This window comes from Xenopus laevis, chromosome 9_10L (genome assembly GCF_017654675.1).
Source record: "Xenopus laevis strain J_2021 chromosome 9_10L, Xenopus_laevis_v10.1, whole genome shotgun sequence".
Taxonomy (NCBI): domain Eukaryota; kingdom Metazoa; phylum Chordata; class Amphibia; order Anura; family Pipidae; genus Xenopus; species Xenopus laevis.
Genome location: NC_054387.1, coordinates 18977412 through 19001403, shown reverse-complemented (window position 1 = coordinate 19001403; position 23992 = coordinate 18977412). Strand labels below are relative to the sequence as shown.

At 42.7% G+C, this 23992-nt stretch overlaps 2 protein-coding genes across 4 annotated transcripts in view; both read left to right on the top strand.

Annotated features, from left to right (window-relative positions):
• Positions 1-23992, top strand: part of LOC108701997 (traf2 and NCK-interacting protein kinase) — a 1005599-nt gene that overhangs the window by 148069 nt on the left and 833538 nt on the right. The window lies entirely within an intron of this gene.
• On the top strand, positions 123-23825 carry LOC108700969 (myosin light chain kinase 2, skeletal/cardiac muscle). 3 transcript variants are annotated; one of them, XM_041577450.1, is made up of 12 exons: positions 123-405; positions 2474-2739; positions 3056-3276; positions 3857-3962; positions 5471-5555; positions 7951-8060; positions 8382-8523; positions 19197-19267; positions 21674-21802; positions 21944-22096; positions 22310-22442; positions 23424-23825. In XM_041577450.1, exons 2-12 carry the CDS (start codon positions 2639-2641, stop codon positions 23502-23504), a joined length of 1332 nt encoding a protein of 443 aa, XP_041433384.1. In that variant the 5' UTR covers positions 123-405; positions 2474-2638; the 3' UTR covers positions 23505-23825. The 3 variants fall into 3 exon arrangements, with proteins under 3 accessions (XP_041433384.1, XP_041433383.1, XP_041433382.1); XM_041577449.1 differs by having other exon boundaries at positions 123-547; XM_041577448.1 differs by having other exon boundaries at positions 123-552.

Below are 23992 nucleotides of genomic sequence, written 5' to 3'. Positions count from 1 at the left end.
TATTTTCAGGGAGGCTTTTGGGCTCAGCAACAGTGAAATGGATCTGCATGGGCAGCACTCTGGGTGGGAGACTGGGGCTCCCAGGAAGATGAATTGGTCACATGGGCAGTGCATTCATCAGGAAGAATGGCAAGTTCTTGTGCACAGGATCTGTTGTAACAGGTGCAGCTGAGTAGGTTCCTGTGTAAGGGATACAGTGCCCACCCACATCATTGTATCTAGCTAAAATATGCCCCTGCTTCATGTGAGCCACAACAGCCAGTCACTGCACAGAGCAAGCTCCCTTCCTGTCCTCTGGACTGCCATCACTGCGCTACAAGCCATCTTCCTAAACTTGTCTGGTGGATTTAATATAAGGAAGAGACCGTCCTCCATGGAACAGTGAACTGTAGCAGCATCAATCTAGTGAGCAATCTTGGAGTGTAGTTGTTCGTATTGATACCTTGAGCATTCTGTTTTCGAGGAAGAACCCTGAGCAACCTCTTTTCTACCATAAGTGGCCTACCCACAGCAGTACTCTAAGCAGCCTGAGTATAGGCTCACTAGGGTAAGGTAGGTGTGTCTATTTGTGTCTTGCTATGAGGAACCTACTCTGCAATATGCTATTCTACTCTCTCCCTCTATTTTCAGCTAAGCCACACTCAGTCTCACTATCCCAGCTCAGCCACACTCATGCTCACTATCTCAGTGCAGCCACTCTCTTCCGAGTTTAGCCACACTCCTACCCTGTTCACTATCCCAGCTCAGCCACGCTCCTACACTCTCTCTCTTATTAGCTCAGCCACACTCCTACTCTCTCGCTATCCCAGCTCAGCCACACTCTCCCCCTCACTATCTTAGCTCTGGCACACTCCTACTCTCTCGCTATCCTCTCAGCCACACTCCTACTCTCGCTATCCAAGCTCAGCCACAATCTCCCCCTTGTTATCCCAGTTTAGCCATACTCCTAATCTCCCTTTCGCTATCCCAGCTCAGCCACACTCCTACTGTCTCTCACTATCCCAGTTCAGCCACACTCTCCCCCTCACTATCCCAGCTAAGCCACACTCTTACTCTAGCTATCCCAGCTCAGCCACACTCCTGCTCTCTCGCTATCCCAGCTCAGTCACGCTCTCCCCCTTGTTATCTTAGCTCCGGCACACTCCTACTCTATCTCTCTTGCTATCCGCTCAGCCACATTCCTACTGTCTCGCTATCCCAGCTCAGCCACAATCTCCCCCTTGTTATGCCAGCTCAGCCACACTCCTAATCTCCCTTTCGCTATTCCAGCTCAGCCACACTCCTACTGTCTTTTGCTATCCCAGTTCAGCCACACTCTCCCCCTCACTATCCCAGCTCAGCCACACTCCTACTCTCCCACGTATGTGAACTTTGGAATTGGAGAAGGAGGTGTTTGCCCACTGAATGTGCCAGAGAGGTGATCCCCTATTTGCCACCAGGTCGGTGTCTCTAAACAGTAAATGGCACTTGCACAACAGCTGCTTTGAGAAGCCCCTCTGAGTAGGAGCTCAGGATTATCCCCCCCCCCCAGCGACTGGTAATTGCATTGAGTAGTTGTTAATAACTTAGTAAAGACTGTGCTATAAAATTGCCCCTATTCTATTACACTAGGCACTTATTTCATTATAAAGTAACACAAAATGTATCAGTCTTTATACTGGGTGGCTTCTTCCCAAGAGCTTACACTTTAAACTTGAACGTCGTTTTTTTAGCCTGTTTGAATGGGTTGCAGATGTAATCTGGTATTTTTGTAGGAGCCAAGATTCCCTGAAATAATTACCCATGTCCCTATAAGTACCATGATCAATTGCAGAAAGAAACTCACTAAACCCAGTAACACCTATGGATTGATAATCTCTACTCTAAATGAAGAGACTTTCTAAAAAGGCTGCCTTTCTCAGAAATGTAGCCACATGCAGCAAGTGTGCTCTTTGGTTTGGCCTGTAACCCCTTCATGTGGCATTTCTGGTGTATAAGGAGCTGACATATTGGCTTTTATACATAAGCGCCGGTTCCTTCTGCTCCCCCCTTGGGGATCACATTTCTCTGAGCTCAGAGAGTCCCAGCTCAATGGGGCAGGTGCCATAATGACGGTGCCAATCACAAATGGAATTCACAGGCTCTAAACTTAGTCCTGAAACATGGTCAGAGGCTTCCACCTTGGCACAATGTCTGGTAAACATGAGAGGGAGGGTAGGGGTTGCATGAGTTTCATACCCAGGGTAGGTGCAAGTTGTGAGAATCCAATGCATTGTCATTGCTCAGGTCTACTGGTTAGTACTAATCCCTTGATAATTAAACTAAGGGAAGGTAATAATCTCTGCTCTACTAGATACAGATAGGTATGCACCTCTACTGTACTAGGTCCATGAAGGCACCAGATATGTATAGAAGGCTATCCAGTCCAAATATAATACAAATAATGAACAGTTCTATAGGTGACACAGTATCTAAAAGTAACTGTGTTTTACAGGGCAAGTGTTGGAGGTCAAAGTCGCTGGGTTTCCTTCTGGCCAGTCCAGTCAAACAGAGAAGGAAGGCTTTACCGGACCAACAGCACTCAAGCCCATGAAGCCAATATATTGGGGGCACTAACACTGAGGACAGAACGGACCCTCTACTGCCTTGTGAGGATACGATGGAAGAGCAGATCCAGAGAACACAAATAAACTCTACCAAGAATAGTGGGGACAGAAAGTCCCAGGACACTCCCGGGATGGATATAAATTGCACAGAGAGGTAACGTATTCACAGCACAGAAATAAAAACCAGTGTAGTATTCAGAACCATTATAGTCCTCCAATTTATGGTAATCGTGTACCTCAAAGGTCTCTCTCAAGTATGGGAACAGAGCTTCCAAAACGTCCCAGGTCTCTCCATGACAAAAACAGATGAACTTTATAGGTATCTTTTTTATTGGCACAGAGTTCTCTCAGCAGTTTCCTTAATGTGAACAAAGCTTCCCAAACCTTGTCACTCCTTCATTAAGTCTCTTCTTAAAAGGCAAATGGTACCCTACCATCTGTTATTTCATATTCTCTTCCTTGTGTTTTAGAACCCATAACAGCAGCATTCAAGTGGGTGAGTCATGTGAAGGGGACAGTGTAAATCCAAGTGACATTTCCCCCCATGGTAATCCACCAAAATTGCAGCTCCAGATTGCAAGAATTAGCAATGACGAGGCCACTGCGGGAGCCCTAACAAGCCCAGAGGGCATAGTGAGAGTGCCACAGAGTCCGACTGTTATAATAGGACAAGACGTGTTTCAGATCATTGGTAAGAAATTGGAGATGTTGGCCTGGGCTGATTTCTGTTTGTTTCAGGCCCCCTTGTGAGAACCAAAATTTGGCCAGGACCACCTCCTTAGCACACCACATCGTTATATCATTAATTTAGTCAAGATTCAAGATTACATAAATATCCCCCTAACTGATCCTCAGGAAGGGATTCAATGTGTACCCAGGGGAATAAATAAGCATTCTGCGCAAATGTCACCCTAAGTGCAATTTAGTTTAGACCCTCCAATCATATTTATTCTGGGTCACTTGTGGGAATGGCTGCACCACAGTTTAAAGGTTCTACCATTAAATTTGGGTAGTATTAGGATCATGTTATGGTGCTTATACATCTTTGGGCACAAGGAAAATGTAACAGAATGTTGAGTGTGTGTGGTCCTACCCAGGAATATGGGACATTGGGTAGGTGAGGAAGGTGTACTCCTTTCTGAGTATAATATTTAATAAAGAACTGAAACCTAAAGATCATTAACTGTAGATTAATTGAGCAATTTAGAATTCTGGGGGGTTGTGTACTATTGTGGCAATCACTTATTCATTCTTCTAATCTCTACTGACAGACGACTGCCCCCCACCGGCTGCCCCTTTCCCTCACCGCTTTGTCACTCTGCATCCAGCAGATGTCTCCAGTCTGTATGACATGAACATGGATGAGACCCTTGGAGGGTGAGTTGGTGTATATACACATATATGGGCACAACATATACAAACCATCAAAGATCATGTATCATAATCGTTATATACAGTACATTTGCCTACAGCAGCATCTCATAGCATGCTATTAGATAATTTCTTGCTTCTGACACTGGTAGGACAGTGGAGACTAGAAGGTTAACTAACTGATACAACCTATAAAGGACATCAGTGTGCCTGTACCCAGGCTGTCACAACAGCTCTGGGTGCAGAAACAGCGAAAGGCTGATGCCAGCATAGAGGCTGGTTCTTGTCATGTGTTATCTGCAGGATCAAATTCCCCCCATTTCAGCTAAGAACACATTGCACCTTGAATTTCCTTAGTGTGCAGAGAAGGAATCTGTAGACCAAATCAGCAGAGCAGCTACCTGGTCTAATTGAAGTACCTTCATTGATATATACAGAGTTGGTTGCAGCTTCCCAGGAGGTTCTGCAGGCAAGAGATTCCCACCCTATATTGCTTGCTAATCCCATTAGGATGCAGCCAACAGGAGGAAAGAGTCAGTTTATAATTACATAAATGTACATTTCCCTTGGTCCATTCAACAGCAATATTCTCTCTCTTCCTGTCATCAATCTACAGGGTTTGGGGTGGTGTCGCGATATCCTTTATATTTATAGGGGGATTACTTAGTTAACCTTTTTTTTCTCCATTGCCCTGCTTAGTTGGAGCAGTAGAAATTTAGAAGGTAAATATACATTTTGATAAGTTTAAATTTCTGCCTGCCCCAGTAGATCTTAGAATCCAAGGTTCCTATCACAGTCCCAATAATCCCTGCACCAAAGAGTTATAATCCAAGGCACCTATCACATTCCTATTAGATCCTGCCCAGTCAAATGGAGCTTACAACTTAAGACCTTTATCACATTTCCATCAGTACCTGCTCCAGTAGAGTTTACAATCTAAGCCCCTGTCATGTTCCCACTAGTCTCTGTCCAATGGAGCTTACAATTTAAGGTCCATATAGCATTCCCATAAACCCCTGCCCTCGTGGTCTTACAATTTAAAGACCCTATCACATTCCCATCAGCCCTGACTAGAGGAGTTTTCAAAATTAGCATACTATCACAATCCCATCAGTCCCTGCCCCAGTGGATTTTACAATCCAAGGTCCCTGTCCCAGTGAGTTTTCAATCTAAGGTCCATATCACAATCCCACCTGTCCCTGTGAGTTTACAGTCTAAGGTGCCTATGACATTCCCATCTGTCCCGTGTGGCCCCAAGTTCCTATTTTCTTTATTTTTTATTCCCATCCGTCCCTGCCCCAGTGGAGTTTACAATCTAAGGTCCCTGGAATCATCCTAGATAGGTAGAAATTAGCCTAATCTGGCATAGACGGTAATTATATTTCCATGTGAAGCCTTATACTGTTCTTGACGTATCCTAAACAGACTCTGAATGTCACGTATGGTTTCTCTCCTATTTTGCGCAAATCCCTGACAATCTACATGGAAATAATCAATCTTTGTTTCGGTGCCAGGGGGCGCTTTGGAGAAGTCCATCTCTGCACAGAAAAGTCCAGTGGCCTACATCTTGTGGGGAAAATTCTCAGCAGCAAAGATCGGGTAAGGATAATGGAAAATATTGGCACGTAAAAACCCAAAATAAGTCAAGTTAATATAATAGCCACAATGAAAGATTAAGTGCCATTAAAACACCTGCTAAGGTAATATTCCAATATATTAATTAGAATTTGTAAATACAGACATATTTTAATCGTTATAAAATCAGACATTTCACAAATGGAGACAGGGTTTGTAGAAATCCTGAGCAGAAGCTAATAATGTAGTGTAATGTTTAGGTAGCTGAGAATGAGTAGAGTATAACAGTGCTTTATTAGCAGGCTCATGCAGCCATTACACAACAGTAAGCAACTCTAACACTACAAACTGTATAGAAAGTATGCACAGTATAAGTCTTAAGCACAGTGACATCTACAGGCCATCTGTATAAACACCACATATTGTATTTCTATGGGGACAAATTCCCATGAAATGTAAATCTTTTTCCCCACAAACTCACACGAAGGTCTCTATCCTTGTGTATGGGGAAAGTCATTTCTTAAGTGATGCCCTAGGGTTAGTGTTCAAAAACAGTACACTGCCAATGTTGCACGTACTTCACAGATTAGCAGACAGCGGTGATTTTTAAAACAGCTTCATTTCCCTGACAATTCTCCTAACGCGTTTCGTGTGGTCTCACAAATACACATAGGCATGCCTATGTGAGATCACACGAAACGCGTTAGAATTGTCGGGGAAATAAAGCTGTTTTAAAAATCACGGCTGTCTGCTGATACGTGAAGTGCGCGCAACATTGGAAGTGTACTGAATGTGGAGTCTCCTCTAGCGGCGGGTTCGGGGCGCTGCACCTGGACTAGGGACTTCAGGCGGTGAGTGACCTGCTAACATTGAATGCCTGTGAACGTGTTAATCTAATTGACAGGTCCGGAGCATTTGCACCCAGACCCACTCACTTATAGGGTGAGCGGTGCTGTTAATAAGTGTGTTTTAAATTAGTTCACATCAAAGGGGTAGGGTTGGAGCGCATCCAAATTGTTGTTCTGTGATTTAAGTATTAGTGTTACAATACTCAATGCCTTTAAACAGGATTAGATCTCTATAATCTGGATTAAAAATTGTAGAGAAGATTAAAGTATTTAAAAAATAATAATTTAAAAAAAAATATTTAAAAATGTTTAAAATATATTTTATTGCAGATTTGTCTTTTAAAATATAATTACCTACAGTGGTAGACTCTCGCCTGATATTATAAAACCTAAACAAGACAGTTTTTTCCCCATAGCCTCACACTCAAAGGTAGAATAGTTCCTCTGAAATCTGAAGGACTGGCTATATAAAATGTTTTTCATAGCCGTTTTGGATGATGATTGCTAGTGTACAGCTATGTACAGCTATAAATCGTGCAATTATTACCCTCAAGAAGATTAGGACTGGCAATCTGTCGGACAGGGGCTGCTGTAAAATGCCATTGACAGTCTATTTAGTATTTATTCTTGAAATACCAGGGCTTATTTTGAATCACAGTCGGTTCCTACCCTCATGGACCCGATCGAAAAAGGAAATTTCAACAGGATCTATTACATTTTACATTACAGTTCTCTGTGCTCCAAGACAAAGTGACCTGATTTCCCCCTGATGAATACGTGAGGGGCAGGCAGAAGATATGCGCATCCACCACCCTCCTCTGGCCAATCACCTTCCAGTATTTGTCATAGTAGATGATTATATTTTGGCCTCTTAGCTGCTTACATTACTACTCCTCATGGAAGGTCTAAGTAACTCATAGGAGAGGTATCTCAAGGATGACTCCCTTGCAGAATCGGGTTAACAGACAGGAATATTTGTGCAGGGGTAGGTCAAACTCGGATGGTAGGTACGAATTGAACCATTATTAACCTTTATGACAGATGAACATAATATCATCACCATGATTACATAAAGAGTTCTGTGGATTATACTATTGGTCTGGTCTATATATCTACAAGGGCCATAAAGCTAAAGTTGTGTTCTTCTACAGGTGACTCCCCATTGCATTAGTGTTGCAGGGGGGAGGGGTGTCCCTGATGCCCCATACTACTCTACAGAATCTGTGCGTTGCAAATTCAAATTGTTTTACATTTTGGGGTGCCGATGCTGTTGGAGTATATGTTGAGGTAGTTTCCTCCTTGCCATGGGGGAGCAAAGGGACTTCCTAATGGGTAACATATAATTATTGTCCTTGTGTAACATCTTCTGTCTGTGCATCTGCTCTGAACATCTCTGTGTAACATTATATATGTATCATATTTACTCACATGTGTCCCACAGCCTGCAAGAGCCTGCTCTTCTTAACTCTAAGAGATGCCCCTGGTTGTTACAGTCTCTTGCTCTGTTTCTCCTTGAGTCTAAGGCATGCCACTGGTTTTTACAGTCTGTGTTTCTTCCTCTTGGGGTCTAGGAGATGGCTTTAAATGAAATCCAAGTGATGAACCAGTTGGATCACCCTTATATCATCCAGATGTTTGATGCAGTGGAGATGCCCAATGAGATCTTTCTCATTATAGAATAGTAAGTGGAGATTCTCCCTAGCAGCGATACATGGGTTGTTTATATACTTGTGCTAGCCCAGCCCCTGCTGATGATGTCAGAGAAGTGGTGGGTATATAAATCCACGTGGTGGCCTGAATCAGGCCCAGGGTGGGTTAGGTCACAGGGCTATAAATATTCAACCAGCGCATCACTAGTGCCTACTTGTATTGTCCCTATCACTTACTACAGCTCTATTCCTTCTCTGCTCCAGAAAATAATATATATCCATAAATCTGTCATCTAGTCCCAATAACTACCCCCTCAGGGCTTTAGCTCCATCTCTTGTTGTGTCCCCCACAGCGTGGAAGGGGGGATGCTCTTTGAGCGGATCATCGATGAGAATTTCCAGCTCATGGAGGTGGATGCGATGGTGTATGTGCGCCAGATCTGTGAGGGCATCTTCTACATGCATCAGATGTACGTCCTACATCTAGACCTCAAGGTACCTCATCTGGGGACTGGGGGGCAATAACACAAAAGTACATTTGCCATACAATGCCTTAGGTTGAACTGCCTGCATCCACATTGGGGTAGATTAACTAAGCAAGTGAACAATTCCTTGTAAAAAGTCTCCTTATCTTACTGTGTATGGAGGTTTCATAAATGCACATGGGGCCAGACATATTGTCAGTTTCCCAGCTGCCCCAGTCATGTGACTTGTGCTCTGATAAACTTCAGTCACTCTTTACTGCTGCACTGCAAGTTGGAGTGATATCACCCCCGTCCCTTCCCCCCAACAGCCCATCAGCAAAACAATGAGACGATAAACAGATAACAGCTCCCTGGTAGACATAAGAACAGCACTCAGTAGTAAAAATCCATGTCCCACTCTGACTCCTTCAGTTACATTGAGCAGGAGAAACAATAGGCTGTCAGAAAGCAGTTCCATTGTGCAGCACTGGCTCTTTCTGAAAGCACATGACCAGGCAAAGTGACCTGAGATGGCTGCCTACACATCAATATTACAACTAAAAAAATAAAAACTACACCATAAAAAGCATAATCCCTTTAAAGACCTCTATAGAATGTATAACCCATTGTCATGTCTTTCCCGAGGAGACACCATGGAGTATCAGGCTGGGAGCCTATAGACTGGGTAACTGGGGTTGTAACCATACACAGTAGTATGGGGATCAGAAGCCAAAATTAACCTTGAAAGAAACTTTATTAAACTTAAGGAAGTGATTACATGTAATGGTGCTCACAAACTTGAAATAGTAGAAAGTGACAGGCAGAGACACAGTCCAGAGTCGAGGCAGGCGGCAGACAAGCGAAGTCGAGGGACAGCCCACAAGTCAGAACCGGGGAATCCAAGAGCAGGGCTAGGAGGGACAAGGGAGTACTGGAACAAGGCAGGGAACTGGAACAGGACTAGAAATCAGGAACAAGGCAGGAATCTGGAACAATGCAGCTAATCAGGAACAAGAGGGAGAGTCACAATAACAGGATACAAGATCAGAAGTCATGGGAACCATAGGCCAGATCACAGAAACAGCTTAATGACTAAGCACTGGGCAAAGGTCAGGGGCAGGCTTAAAAAGGATCAGGATTATGAAATACAGATGAAGATAACAAGATGGGAGGAGAGATAAAACAGAAGACAGGAACAACAAGAATTTGAAACCCAACAAGTCCTGACACCCGTGTGGTCTGCTTAGTAGTAATGTACACATCCACAAGACTAATCATCAAACAGTATCAGAGCCCAGTTGGCCTGCAGCAGCTCCCTTGTCCACGGGCCTAGTCTTGGTGTTAAGGTACCCATAGACGCGACAATTCTTCTTTGGTGAACGACCAATTTCAGTGCAGTCCGACCAATCCGTCAAATTATCGTGCGGTTAGTGGGATTCGAACAATCATACATCTTACAATTTTGTCAGAAAATTGATCGGCCAGGTTTAAAAATCTTTATCGGTCTCAGTGCAATCTATCTATGTTTGCAGGGCCAAGCAGGCAGCTACTCTTCAGTTTTGCTGGCAATATCTCCTGAAATGGTCCTATGGACACATCGTACATTTAAACGATCACTTCGAGATAATCCCGGTCTCACGATAACGATTGGATTTTTAAAAAAATCTTTACATCTATGGCCAGCTTTAAAGTCACTGCCAAATACTACCAACTGTTTTGTAAGAGGAAGGGCTTAATCCTGCTAAACAGGATAAACAAATATTAATCAGGTGAAGATCGTGCCCTGTCAGCAGGACATCAAGGACCATACAACAGCCCATCTCTAGTTCAATCACTTGTTTGGCTGTAACCTTATCAATCTTTAAATAAGGACTGCTACTCACTCCAAGGCTTTGCCACAGGAGACTAATAAGACTTATTTTTATAAGTTAATATAGCTTAACGTATCTTTAAATAAGGACTGCTACTCACTCTAAGGCTTTGCCACAGGAGACTAATAAGACTTATTTTTATAAGTTATTATGGCTTAACGTATATAGGCCAGTTGATAACCTGGTTCTTGCAAAAACAAAATTCTGCCTTAATTCCGGAGAACAAAAAATGGTCCAACTCTCGTGCATTTACAGACCTCACACTTGCAATCTTAATGTTCACAAAGCAAATTGGGGAGGGGGAGCCATTTACATTAAACGATTAATTGATTAAATTCTGGAGGCTTTCCATTTCCTCTTCTGTCAGATAAGGAGCAGGTCCTTGTCCTTCTGCATCCTGTCTTCCCTCTTCTTAAATTTGTCCAGGTTGCCAAAGGCTTCCCTACCATGCCTGATCCTCTGTACCAGGAGAGACAATTCATCCTCCAACTCCTCAAGCTTCTCTTGGAGAGCAGTGATCTACTGCTTCTTACTGTGAAAAGGTTGCTCATTGTGCTACATGGTCCCTTCTTCCTCCTTATCTCAGCTTTAATGACTAACTCTCTGCTTTTTTCTTTTTGTAAGACTGCTCATCATATGGCTCCAGGGCAGGCAAACTGGCTGCAAAATCATCTGCAGGGCCATCGTGGTGTTTTTCCTGGCCCTCTGCTTTCAATTCATGGTGGTTCTTAGCTGCCAAAAGTGTTATGTTTTGAGTAGCCGAGGATGAGTAGAGTATAACAGTGCTTTACTAGCAGAGTCATGCAGGCATTACACAACAGTAAGCTTTCACTTTTAAGCTACTAGGAAGTATGCACAGTATAAGTATAAGCACAGTGACATCTAAAGGCCATTTGCATGAACACCACATACTCCCCCTATAGTAGGAAAGCATTTGGGCAAATGTAATAAACAACAACAATGCATCTTAAAGCAATAATATACATTATTCACATCACATAGTCCTGGGTCCATGCAGGTAGTTTTCTGATTCTCTCAGTATGCCTTATAGGTTCACTTTCTTCAGGCCTATTGCAGTTGACATCAGGAGTAGGAAAATGTCCTTCATCAAATGGAGCTTCTCCAAAGTCATATCTAACAGGGACAAGACGACTTGCATTCCATATGACCCTCGCTGGCGTCTCACTTCAAGTGGTGAAGTAAATTTAGATTGTCCTTGTTTCTTAATTCTGACTAAAGATCCAGGCTGAAAGTGTACTGGCACCATGTTTTCTGTCAGTATAAGCCTTGCATTTGGCTTGTTAATGTTTCACAATGTCAGCAGTAGATGGTTTTGTTGGCACAGTATTTTGTGGAAGTTTGTATTGCATTTTGTAGTTGAAATTCAGTAGCCTTGCTGACCATCTAGCCATTCCAGCTCTTCCTAGTCCCTTTGTTGTAAGCAGTGTAGTTAAAGGGCTATGACCAGTGGATATAGAAAATTTAACTTCATACTTACCAAAATTTTCTTTTCCTGGTAACTATGGGCAGCCTTTACACTAAGGGTTCCCCTGCTTCCCAAAGCCAACAGGACAGGTTAATAATGAATTCTCTCCCAATCCACCAATCTTAATTATCTATAAATACTCCCCCTTCCCCCATCTGCCCCTTGTCTTTTAATGTCCGAGCAGCTAGTTGTTTGGGGAGGGGTTAGTGTAATGGCTGCCCATAGTTACCAGGAAAAGAAAATTTCGGTAAGTATGAAGTTAAATTTTCTATTTCCCATGGTCACTATGGCAGCCTTTACACTAAGGGTGATATACCTTAGCAATCTACCTGGGAGAGGAAACAAACAACTTAATATTTTAATGCTGAAACCAAATATATTTTATTCACACACTGATTCCAAAACTTTAAGGCCAATATTAGCCCTCTGTGTGGAACGCACATCCAGATGGTAATGCTTCAGAAAAGTATTTGCAGAACTCCAAGAGGCTGCCTTGCATACTTCTTCCTTTGAGACTTCTGCCTGAAAAGCCCATGAAGCACTGATTGCCCTAGTGGAGTGTGCCTTAATTCCTTTCGGTAGCTGCACTTCAGCTTTTTCATAAGCCAGCTTAATGCAGTTAATTATCCACCTGCTTATTGTGGATTTCGAGGCTGCTTGTCCTCTCCTGCTTCCTGCTGGGATTACAAATAATTTGTTTGACTTTCTCCAAACTTTTGTTTTAGCCAAGTAGACTGATAAACATCTGACCATGTCTAAATTATGCCACTCCTTCTCCTGTTCTGACACAGGTTCTGGAAAGAAAGATGGTAACACCACTTCCTTATTTAAATAGTGCTCTTTCACTACTTTTGGTAAAAATTCTGGTACTGCTCTCAGCAATACTTTGTCAGCTTGAATCAGAGTATAGGGTTCTTCTGATGAAAATGCCTGCAAATCAGCCACTCTTTTTGCTGAAGTAACTGCAACCAACAAGGTTGTCTTTAGCGTTAACAACATGTCTGAAATTGTCTCCAATGGTTCAAATGGCTCTGTGGCTAGTTTTTTTAAAACTAACGGCAAGCTCCAAGTTGCAGACAGTGTATTCGCTGGAGGTCTTAAATGAAGGACTCCTGACAAAATTTTTATAACTTTTTCATTTTTCACCCATTGCCTCTCTGTCAGGATTGAAATAGCAGAGGTCTGAAGTTTCAAAGTTCTCAAGCTCAGATTTTTGTCAAATCCATCTTGCAAAAAATCCAACACATGCGACACTGTCACTTGTTCCAAAGTACTTTCCCTGTCATGTAACCAAGACAGAAATATTTTCCAAATCCTCTGATAAGTCTTATTTGTGGATGATTTTCTCGATGCCAGCATTGTTTTTATTACTGCCTCTGAGAACCCTTCTTTTGTCAGCCTGATCCTTTCAACCTCCATGCCTTCAGCGATAACGTTTGCGGGTAAGGATGACTGATTGGCCCCTGCATCAACAAGTCTCGTCTGCCCCAAAGATTCAGAGGTTCGTCTATCATCATAGACCTCAACAGTGGGTACCAGACCCTCCTGGGCCAATCGGGCAGTATTGCTATTATGTTGGCTTTCTCTTTCCTTATTTTCTTGAGTATCCTCGGGATCAAAGGAATTGGGGGAAAAATGTATAATAGACCTTGTCTCCAGTCTTGAGCAAGAGCATCCATTGCCAACGATTGGCAACATTGATTCCTCGAGAAAAACTGATTCACTTTCCGATTCTTCCGAGTCGCCATTAAGTCTATCACTGGTTGTCCCCATTTCTGGACAATTTTGAGGAATACTTCTTGATTCAATTCCCACTCGTGTTTGCTGATTACACTGCGACTCAAGAAATCTGCTACTTGATTGTGCTTTCCCGGAATGTGCAGTGCAGTCATTTCCTGTAAATGTTGTTCTGCCCACCTCATAATGGGAATCATTTCCTCCAACAAACTCATGCTTCGAGTTCCTCCTTGCTTTTTTATATACATTACCACTGCCAAATTGTCTACCTGTACCTTTAGACAAGACCCTCTCAGCTGGTGATGTAATCTTTGTATGGCTTTCCACACCGCTCTCAATTCTAATACATTGGATGACAGGTACTGTTCTTCCGTCTCCCACCTTCCTTGGAGCCAGGTTTGCCCCAGATGTGCTCCCCAGCCCCACGGGCTGCAATCTGTTGTTAACACTTCCCAATGAATTTCGTCCAAGGATTTCGCTCTCGCTAAGTTCACATCCTCTAACCACCACTTCATGTCTTGCTTCACTTGATTTGGAATGATCCACTTTTGATTCCAAGAGTGATTCGAGTGTCTCCATTGTTGAATGAAAACCTGCTGCAAAGGTCTTATATGCCACCTGGCCCACTTCACCATCGGCACCACTGAATTTAATAGACCGATTACACTGGATATCTCTCTCGCTGACATCACTACTGTCTGGATCAGACCCATAATCACTTTCCTTATCTTGATTTTCTTTTCTTCTGGTAGAGTTACAAGTGCTTGTTTCGTCAAAAACCTTGCCCCCTGTGACGGTAGGAGTTGACTTTTTTCCATATTCAACTTCCACCCGTGCTTCTGAAGAATCTTCATTACCTTGTCTCGATGTTTTATCAATGTTGCCGGATCTCTTGCTCTTAAGAGGATGTTGTCTAAGTAATGATAGATTAAAATGCCTTCTTTCCTTATTTCCGCTATTAGCGCTTGTAACACTTTCGTAAACACTCGAGGTGACGTTGCTAGTCCAAAAGGTAGGCATGTGAATTGGAAATGTAGATCTTCCCCAATTGCAAATCTGAGAAACTTCTGATGACTTTCTGCAATTGGAATATGTAAATAAGCATCTTTTAGATCCAGTGAAAACATCCAATCCTGTGGCTGGATTTCTGCGATCTTGAATTTCTTTATTTTTAGACATGTGTTTATCGGTCTCAAATCCAACACCGGACGATAGTCTCCTGTTTTCTTCTCCAATAAAAACATCACTGAATAAATCCCTTTTCTCTTGAACTCCCTTGGAACTGGAACAATTGCTCCATCTATGAGTAGCTGTTGTACATAATTCAACATGGTCTCCTTTTTCTTTTTCTGTACTGGGATTTCTGATGAAACAAACCAGTTGTGTTTTGGGGTTTTTTCGAACTCTAGAAAATAACCTCTTTGTATTGTTTGCAACACCCATTGATCTTTGATGGACTCTGTCCAGACCTCTACAAATTGTGATAGCCTTCTGGGTATTAGGGAGGACTGGACTGTCAAGTCCTCAGAACATTTTCTTGTTTTGGCCTCCATTTCTTGCACCTCTTCCTCTCTGCTGTCTAAAAAGAGAGTTTTGCCCTCCTTTCCACTGAGTAGCTGTGAAACCTTGTCTCGACGATCTGTTAAATCTTTTATCTTTATTAAAACGTCTATCCTGAAAATATTATCTAGATTGACTGCTTTCTCCTTCTCTTGCCGGTGCTCGATCCTGTGGCAGGAAGACACTTTTTCCTCCTGTAACTTTTTTGATTATATCATCCAACTTTTCTCCAAATAGCATCGAACCCTCAAATGGTAAATTACAGAGACTTACTTTTGAAGTTTTATCTGCTGACCAAGATCTCAGCCACAATGCTCTCCTTGCCGCCACTGATAAAGCCATTGCTCTGGAAGATGCTTTAACCATATCCACTGAGGCCTCCGCTATGAAATCTGCAGCTAGTTTTACTTCCTCCAATGCATCTACAATACTTGCTCTGTTTACTCCCTGTTTCAGAGCTGTTTCCACATTTTGTAACCAGCACTGCAATGCTCTTGACACTGATGTTAACGCTAGAGCTGGCTTTGCAGTAGCTCCCAAAGCCACATATGATTTTCTTAATGATGACTCCATTTTTTTATCCATTGGATTATAGAAAGCTGCCATATCCTCTACTGGTAAAGCTGTTCTTCTGGACAATCGTGCAACCACTGCATCTACTTTGGGAGGTTTATCCAGCACTTGTTCTTCTTGAGACGGCAAGGGATATTTCTTAAAAACTTTAGCTGAGATTGGATACGTTCCTTCAGTTTTTTCCCACTCTTTTGCTACAATCTCCTTTATCACTTCATGTATAGGAAAAGTAGCTCTGTCTCTTTTCAAAGATTTAAAGGGGTTAAATGAAGACGGTTGAGCATCCTGCTTCTCTGGCAATTCCAATTGTAACCTGACCACCATTTAATTATGTCTGCTGTATCTGCTGCAGTATCTCCAGCTAATCTTCTTGCACATCTGTCACAAAATTTTGAATGTTTTTGTGCTTGATTTTGACATGCAGCACACACTTTATTTTTCTCTTTACTGCTCCTTTTTCTAGGTGAAGACACACTGCCAATAAATGAAAACATTCATTAACACCAATGCACTCTTTTCCCAAACACAAACCTACCTTAAATATGGCTCACCTCCTAACATTGCGGGCAGCAATTTCTGGGCTACTAGGCACCTGTGGCTCCATCTTGAGCTTTTACTCTAATTGCGAAGAAACAAACATGAGAGCCTTAAAACACAAAAGCCCCATAAAAACATAGCCTGAACTTTCCCTACCTTAGAACAGACAAAACCGCCACTCCTAGCACAGCGTTTGGGCCTCCAGGACACGCTCCTTCCAAAGCGTGCTTTACACCTGCGCCGACTGATGATGTCACGCTGCCTGCGCCTGGAAGGAATGCATTCCACATTTGCCCATAAACAAAATGGCGTCACGGCTACTTCCTCCCTAACTTCGCGATGGAAAACAGCAAGAGAAGTTCCCTGGTGCCGCCCTCACCTGGTGTATCACTCAGGTATGAATACACGCTACCTCTGCTGCCTAGATTGAATCTGGCTCTTGCAAGAGGAGCTTTTAGTAATCCCGGGCTGCCTAAAAACGGGATATTGGCTAGCTGGCTCCTCTGAGAGGCAGCACCCTGCAAAAGCCCTTCCAGGGAGAGAGGCTAACTCCCCAGGTCAATGGATCCCATTCTTCGGGTCCTGATGAGCCATAAAATAAAAATTTCCTGAGCTGAAAAGCCCATAAAAAACCAACCTTCCGTCAGCAGCGAGGACAGGAAAAAAGACAAGGGGCAGATGGGGGAAGGGGGAGTATTTATAGATGATTAAGATTGGTGGATTGGGAGAGAATTCATTATTAACCTGTCCTGTCGGCTTTGGGAAGCAGGGGAACCCTTAGTGTAAAGGCTGCCATAGTGACCATGGGAAAAGGTAAATTCTCTACCCCATAGGTATGTTGTCCATTTTTCTGTTGCCCAAACACATGCTAGAGCTTCTTTTTCAACAGTTGAATACTTACGCTCTGTCTCTGTAAGTGTTCTGGATGCAAATGCAACAGTTTTCTCTGTATGATCAGCATGGATCTGTGTAAGAACTGCACCAACGCCATAGTCTGAAGCATCTGTAGTAACCATAGTTGGTAGTGCAGGATCAAATAAAGCTAGCGCTGGACTGTTCACAATTAGCTGTTTCACTATTTCAAAGCTTTGTTGAGCAGACTCTGACCACACCAGACTTAAAGTTCCACGAAGTGGCTCCACAACTGAAGCATAATTGGGAATAAACTTAGAATACCATGAAGTAAGACCTAAGGAAGCTCGTAAGGTCTGGAAATCAGATGGAGGCTGAAGCCAGTCCATAAGGTACACGCTTGAACCGAAACAAACCATACTGCGTGATAAATGCAGAGAGGTCTCTGCTTTCCTCATGCAGTAATACTTGATGATAAACACTCTGAAGATCCAGAGTAGAAAAGAATTTTGCTCCTCTGAGTTCTGAAAATATATACCTCTATGTGTGGCAAGGGATGACTATCCATAACAACTGCTTTATTAGGTTCATGGAGATCAACACACAATCGAATACCTACAGTTTTCTTCATTGTTACAACAATTGGTGAAACCCATTCAGAGGATTCTGATTTTTTAATCACATCTTGCTCTACCAGTTTCTTTAGTTCCTGTGAGACAGTCTCCCTCATAGAGTAGGGCAATCACCTCAATTTCTGGCGTTCTGGCGCAAAGTTCTTTGCACAACCCAGTGAAGTGTTGCTTTGTGGTGAAATTTTAGACACTGGCAGGCACTGGTGCTGTAGTAATGAGACCATCAACTAATTGTAGGTTTAATGCAGCAAAGAGATCCCTTCCAAGTATAGCAGTGCTCTATTAGCAGAGTCATGCAGGCATTACACAACAGTAAGCTTTCACTTTCACTTTTAAGCTACCAGGAAGTATGCACAGTATACTGTAAGTATGAGCACAGTGACATCTACAGGCCATTTGCATGAACACCACAAAAAGGGTAGATTTTCGAAGGTTGGGGTTGTTTTCTCTGGAAAAAAGATGCTTGTGAGGGGACATAATTACTCTTTATAAGTATATTAGAGGGCATTATAGAGCCCTAGGGGAAATCTTTTGCTCCATAAAATGGATCATCGGACCAGAAGCCATCTCTTTAGACGAGAGGAAAAGAACTTTCATTTGAAGCAGTGTCGGTGGTTCTTCACAGTGAGGATAGTGAGGTTCTGGAATGCCCTGCCGGATAGTGTTGTGAGGGCTGATTCTGATTTATTGGACAAGCATAATATCCAAGGCTATAGTGATACTAATATCTACATTTAATATACATTAGAAGAAAACAGGTTCTGCCAAAATATTCGGAAGGGTTTTTTTTTTACAATGAGAGCTGTGAAGATGTGGAATTCTTTCCTGAATCAGTTGTACAGGCTGAAACATTAGATAGCTTGAAGAAGGGGTTGGATGGTGTTTAGCAAGTGAGGGAATACAGGGTTATGGGAGATAGCTCATAGTACAAGTTGATCCAGGGACTAGTGTGATTGCCATTTTGGAGTCAGGAAGGAATTTTTTCCCCCTCTGAGGCTTTAGATGTTTTTTTTTGCCTACCTCTGGATCAACTAGGCAGGTTAAAAAAAGTTAAAAGGTTGAACTTGATGGACGTGTGTCTTTTTTCAACCTAACTTACTATGTTACTTTATCGGTATATATAGTTTCAGTGTGTGTAGGTATGTTCACTTAGATTCATTTGAAAGGGTTGAACTTTATGGACTTTAGTCTTTTTTCAACTCAGCATAACTATTTAAAACTCCAGGCCTAGATCTGGATGAAGCCTGAGGCTGGCCTGACAGAGCAAGCCCAGAGAGAAGCATCAGGCCTGGGCTATGAGAGGACATCAGGAGGCTTGGTAAGGTAGAGCAGGCCCAAGCACTCAGCAGCTGCACACCTAGTGCTTGAGTCACAGACTCCCTGACCCACGCAGACACATGAGAATAAGCGCAGAGGGAGCATTTACTAAAATATTTCCCCTTCTCCTGTCTCACAGCCTGAAAACATTGTCTGTGTTTCTCCAATCAGCCACATGGTGAAAATCATAGATTTTGGACTGGCACGAAGGTGTGTCCGTCTATATTGTACAGGTCTGCTTGTCTGATACTGTGTGTTAAACTCCTGTCTGTATTGTCTATATAGCACTGTATTTTATGTCTGTATGGTACTGCATGTTACACCTGTCTGTATGGATCCATGTGTCATGCCTCTCTGTATGGTACTATATGTTAGCATGGCTGAGAGATTGGTGTAAAGAGGAAGGATTTGGGTTTTTGGAGAACTGGGCTGATTTTTCCACTGGTTACAGGCTCTTTGACAGGGATAGGGTCACCTCAATGATGATGGTGCAGCTGCTTTAGGGGAGAGGACTATTAGAAGGATGGAGGATATGTTAAACTATGAACGGATGGTATGGAGGGAGCAGTGAATAATTCAATGAAAGGTAGTTTAGATGAGGATATTGGTACATTAAGGGAAAATGTGGGTAGAGAGGTAAATATCATATATGGTGATGAGAGGTACAGGACCCATTCTGTAAAGGTATGCGTGGCTCAGCTTAAACAAGGTTTTCAGTGGCTGACAGATAATATGACACAGGATATATTTAAAGAGGTGATTTGCCTTTGTGTTAACTTTACTATGTTATAGAATGACCAATTCTAAGCAGTTTTTTAATTGGTCTTCATTATTTATTTATTTTAAACAGACATTTTTATTAATGACGTTTTAACATGTACAGTTCTCCATACAGATACTAAGAGAGTAGGGCCACTGTAAACTGACAGGTGAAATAATAACAGAAAGTAAAAGTAAGTAAAGAAAGGTAAAACAAATTAAAACCGTACAGGTAGTCAGTGTGTTCCAGTGTTGACAATATTTCTTACATCACAAACTGTATAAAGTTAGGCTGTTATCAAGTTTAGGGATTTTCCCTTCAAGTTAACAGGTCTGGTCACCTTTAAATGTTACAGATAATTTCAATCACCGCAAGAGGTTAGATGTTGGGTCAGGGTGCCTATATTGCATCCATAGACCCCACAATTTCCCATGTGTATTAAGAAGAAAGCTGAAACTTTTCGCTCATCATGATCCAGTCAGCTTTCCATTTAAACATACCTCCCAACCGTCCCATTTTTTGCTGGACAGTCCCGATTTTGACAGCTCAACCAGCAGTCCCAGATTGTTACTGAAATGTCCCAACTTTCTCTTTGATCTCCTACACTGAACAGCCAGAAAAAGATACAACTTAATTGGCTTTTGGCAGAGAGCCCAGAATACATGGCAGGTGCACTTAGATTGTATCTAAGATTAGCAAAAAAACAATTGTAACAATATAAGATAGCAGGAGATTGGAGACAGGCCAAGGGGTCTTTTTGAAGGGTATTACAAATTTACCAGCAGCTACATTGCTGTACAAATTTGTAATACAGGCCAGGTGGCAACCCTATCTGTAATATAAGCTGATGCTACAGGGCTGATTATTAAATTCTGATGCTAATTGCACTGGTTTCTGTGCTGCCATGTAGTAATTATCTGTATTAATTACTAATAAGGCTTAAGGTGGCCATAGACACACAGATCCTATCGTACAAATCGAGGATTCGTACGATTTTCGGATCGTGTGTGGCGTGTGCCGACATCTTTCGTCCGGCGGAGATCGGTCGTTTTGATTTTGACCCACCCGATCCCGCCGGAGCCCATGGCACATCGTAATTGGATCGTTCGGCATTACGGCCGAACAATCAGATTACCCCCGATATAGCCATGCTTGTTAATGGCATATCGGGAAAAGATGTTGCCGAACGAGCAGATCTTTGCGTCTATGGCCACCTTTATATTGTGACATTTCTTTTCTATGTGTACTGTATATTGTGAGCAGGTCCCTAAGCTCAGTAAATGACAGCAGCACAGAGCATGTGCAGTGAATCAGCAGAAAAGAAGATGGGAAGCTACTGGGGCATCTTTGGAGACACAGATCTTTACTGCTAAAGGGCTGTGGTTGCCTTGGGCTGGTACAGAAGCCCAAAACATAATGTATAACATTTATGTCCTACTCATTTAATTAAGCTTTAGCTCTCTTTTAAGCAAATGTGAATAAGGGCCTGGACCAGATGGAATAGATCTTTGGGTACTGAGAGAGCATAGTTCAGTCTTAGCTAGGCTATGAATGGAAGGGCTCAGTTATGGGGAAAGAGAAGAGTTGATCCAGGGACTGGTCCAATTGCCATCTTGGGGCAGGAAGGAATTATTTACTCGCTCAAATAGAAGAATTTCCAGATGGGGTATTTCTTCTTCCTGTGGATAAGCCAGCAGTTAAGCAGGTTAAGGTTGAACCTGATGAACAAGTATCTTTTTTGAGCATAACCTATTGTCACTGTGTTACATGTTTCTGTATGGCATGTTGCGTGTGCATATTGCTGTTGGATATATCCGTGGTTATATGAAGCCATGTAATATATGTGTATGTTTCAGGTACAAGCCACAGAACAAACTGAAGGTTTCTTTTGGCACAGCAGAATTCCTGTCTCCTGAAGTCATTAATTTCGACTTTGTATCTTTCCCAACTGATATGTGGAGCGTTGGAGTCATCACGTATATGATGTGACTATCCCAATTGCACTTCTCTTCCATGCCTCAGCTCATTATGGTTCTGTGGCCAATTCCTGCTAAGCTGTAATGCATGTTACTACTTCATCACCCTCTTGTCCCATGCTCATCCGTTTCTCTCTATCTCTTTGTTAGGGTCAGTGGATTATCTCCATTTCTTGGTGACAATGAGCCAGAAACCTTAAATAATGTTCTTAGCTGTGATACAGGATTTGATGAGGAGCCGTTTGAGTCGGTATCAGATGAAGCCAAAGATTTTATATCCAATCTGCTGGTCAAAGAGAAGAAGTGAGAAACCTCCTCTATGTGTTGTCTCTTTTCCAGCTAAACCTGACTTACATGGGCCTGATGAATCCCAAATATCTCATTGTCATGGGGTACCCAGGTCCCAGAGTCATAGACAAAGAGTGAAACAGAATCTGATAGAAACCTTGCACGACACATATAAGTAAGAGTTTTTGGATCCTGCAGTGAAACCATACTCTTCCTCTGTTTCACCAGTGGGAGAATGAGTGCTGCACAGTGCCTCCGACACCCCTGGCTCAACAACCTGGACAAAAAGGCAAAACTCTGCCACCGGCTCCTTAAGTCACAGATTGAACTGCGAAAGTATATGATGAGGAGACGCTGGAAGGTACTGAACCCCAACTCCTGTTGTCCTATTCATTAACCCCCAACATACTCCTAGTGTCTACATAGTGACATTGTAACATAGTAAGTTAGGTTGAAAAAAGACACATGTTCAACCTTATAAGTGTATATATATATAACCTGCCTAACTGCTAGTTGATCTAGAAAAAAAAAACATTTTGAAGACTCCAAGATGCCAATCAGACCAGTCCCTGGATCAACTTGTACTATGAGCTATCTTCCATAACCCTGTATTCCCTCACTTGCTAAAAAGCCATCCAAAGCCTTCTTAGGGTTGGGCCACACTGGGAGATTCAGGGAGATTTAGTCGCTCGGCGACTAATCGCCTCTTCTTTGGGCCAACTAAACCCCCCCCCCAAACTGCTTCCACCTGCTAGAATAAAAAATCGCCTGCAGAATGGCACCCGCGGCGCTTCGTTTTTCGAAGTCGTCCGAAGTTGCCTCACAAGGGTTGATTGGGTAATACATCATTAATTAGTTTTTTCCAGAGGGTAAATGCTGGAGCCGTTGTAGATTTCCAGGTCAACAAAATAGCTTTTTTCACATAAAACAAAGGCTGGAGATAGCATAACCGTTGGTATGTTGACAGTCCCAAATCTTCCAACACCCCAAGTAAGCATACCTTTGGGTCACTGAATATTAGGGAAAGTCAGGCTCTTATTAATATACTTTAACACAGCAGACCAAAATTGTTTAATGACTGGGCATTCCCAAAAAACATGAAGGAAGGTGCCCACTGCAAGATTACATTTGGGACATGTATCTGATACTGGGTACAGTTTAGCCAGCCTGTACGGTGTCAGGTGAATTTTGGCTGATTGTAATATATAATTTGGTAATAGGATACTGAGCACTAATAAGTATTACATCTAATGCCCCCAGCAACTTTCTGCCCCATCACATTCCAGGGTCTTCTGCACCCACCCACCCACCCACTCATTTCTTTTCTTTTTTTCTTCTCCAGAAGAATGTGTTTGCTGTGACAGCCGCTCACCGACTCATGAAGATCAGCAGCTCTGGGTGTCTCGCCTCCATGGCAGAGTGATGGGCATGATATAGAATAAGTAGGGCATGAGTAAGCAGGGCATGGCTACTGCCACATGGGATGGGGCCCTCGCTAGGAAAGAGCAAGTATCTCAGCTGATTATGTAAAGCATTTGTCTGTAACGTGCAACCTCTGCCTCAGCAGTTGGTATGGGGCATGCTAGGCGAGTGAGCTGTGCAGAATCAGTGCAAGTATAGGGAGGGCATGGCTACCCTTCTGTACATACAGTAACTGGGTCTAAATACCATGCTTGTGTACCAGCTTTAGTTAGTGCTGAACTGATCCCCCTTTGTATAGCAATAAAGTCTCTATGTCATTCAATATCAGCTTGGAAGCCTGGCTTGATGTCACGGTTGTCATAGTAAACTCCTGCAGGGACCCAAACACAATGGCACAGCTGGCAAAAAAAAAGATAATTGGCTCCTTTCAGCCGTCACGGGAAGGCTACAGGCGTGGCATCCCATAATATGTCCCTGAGATACAATTCA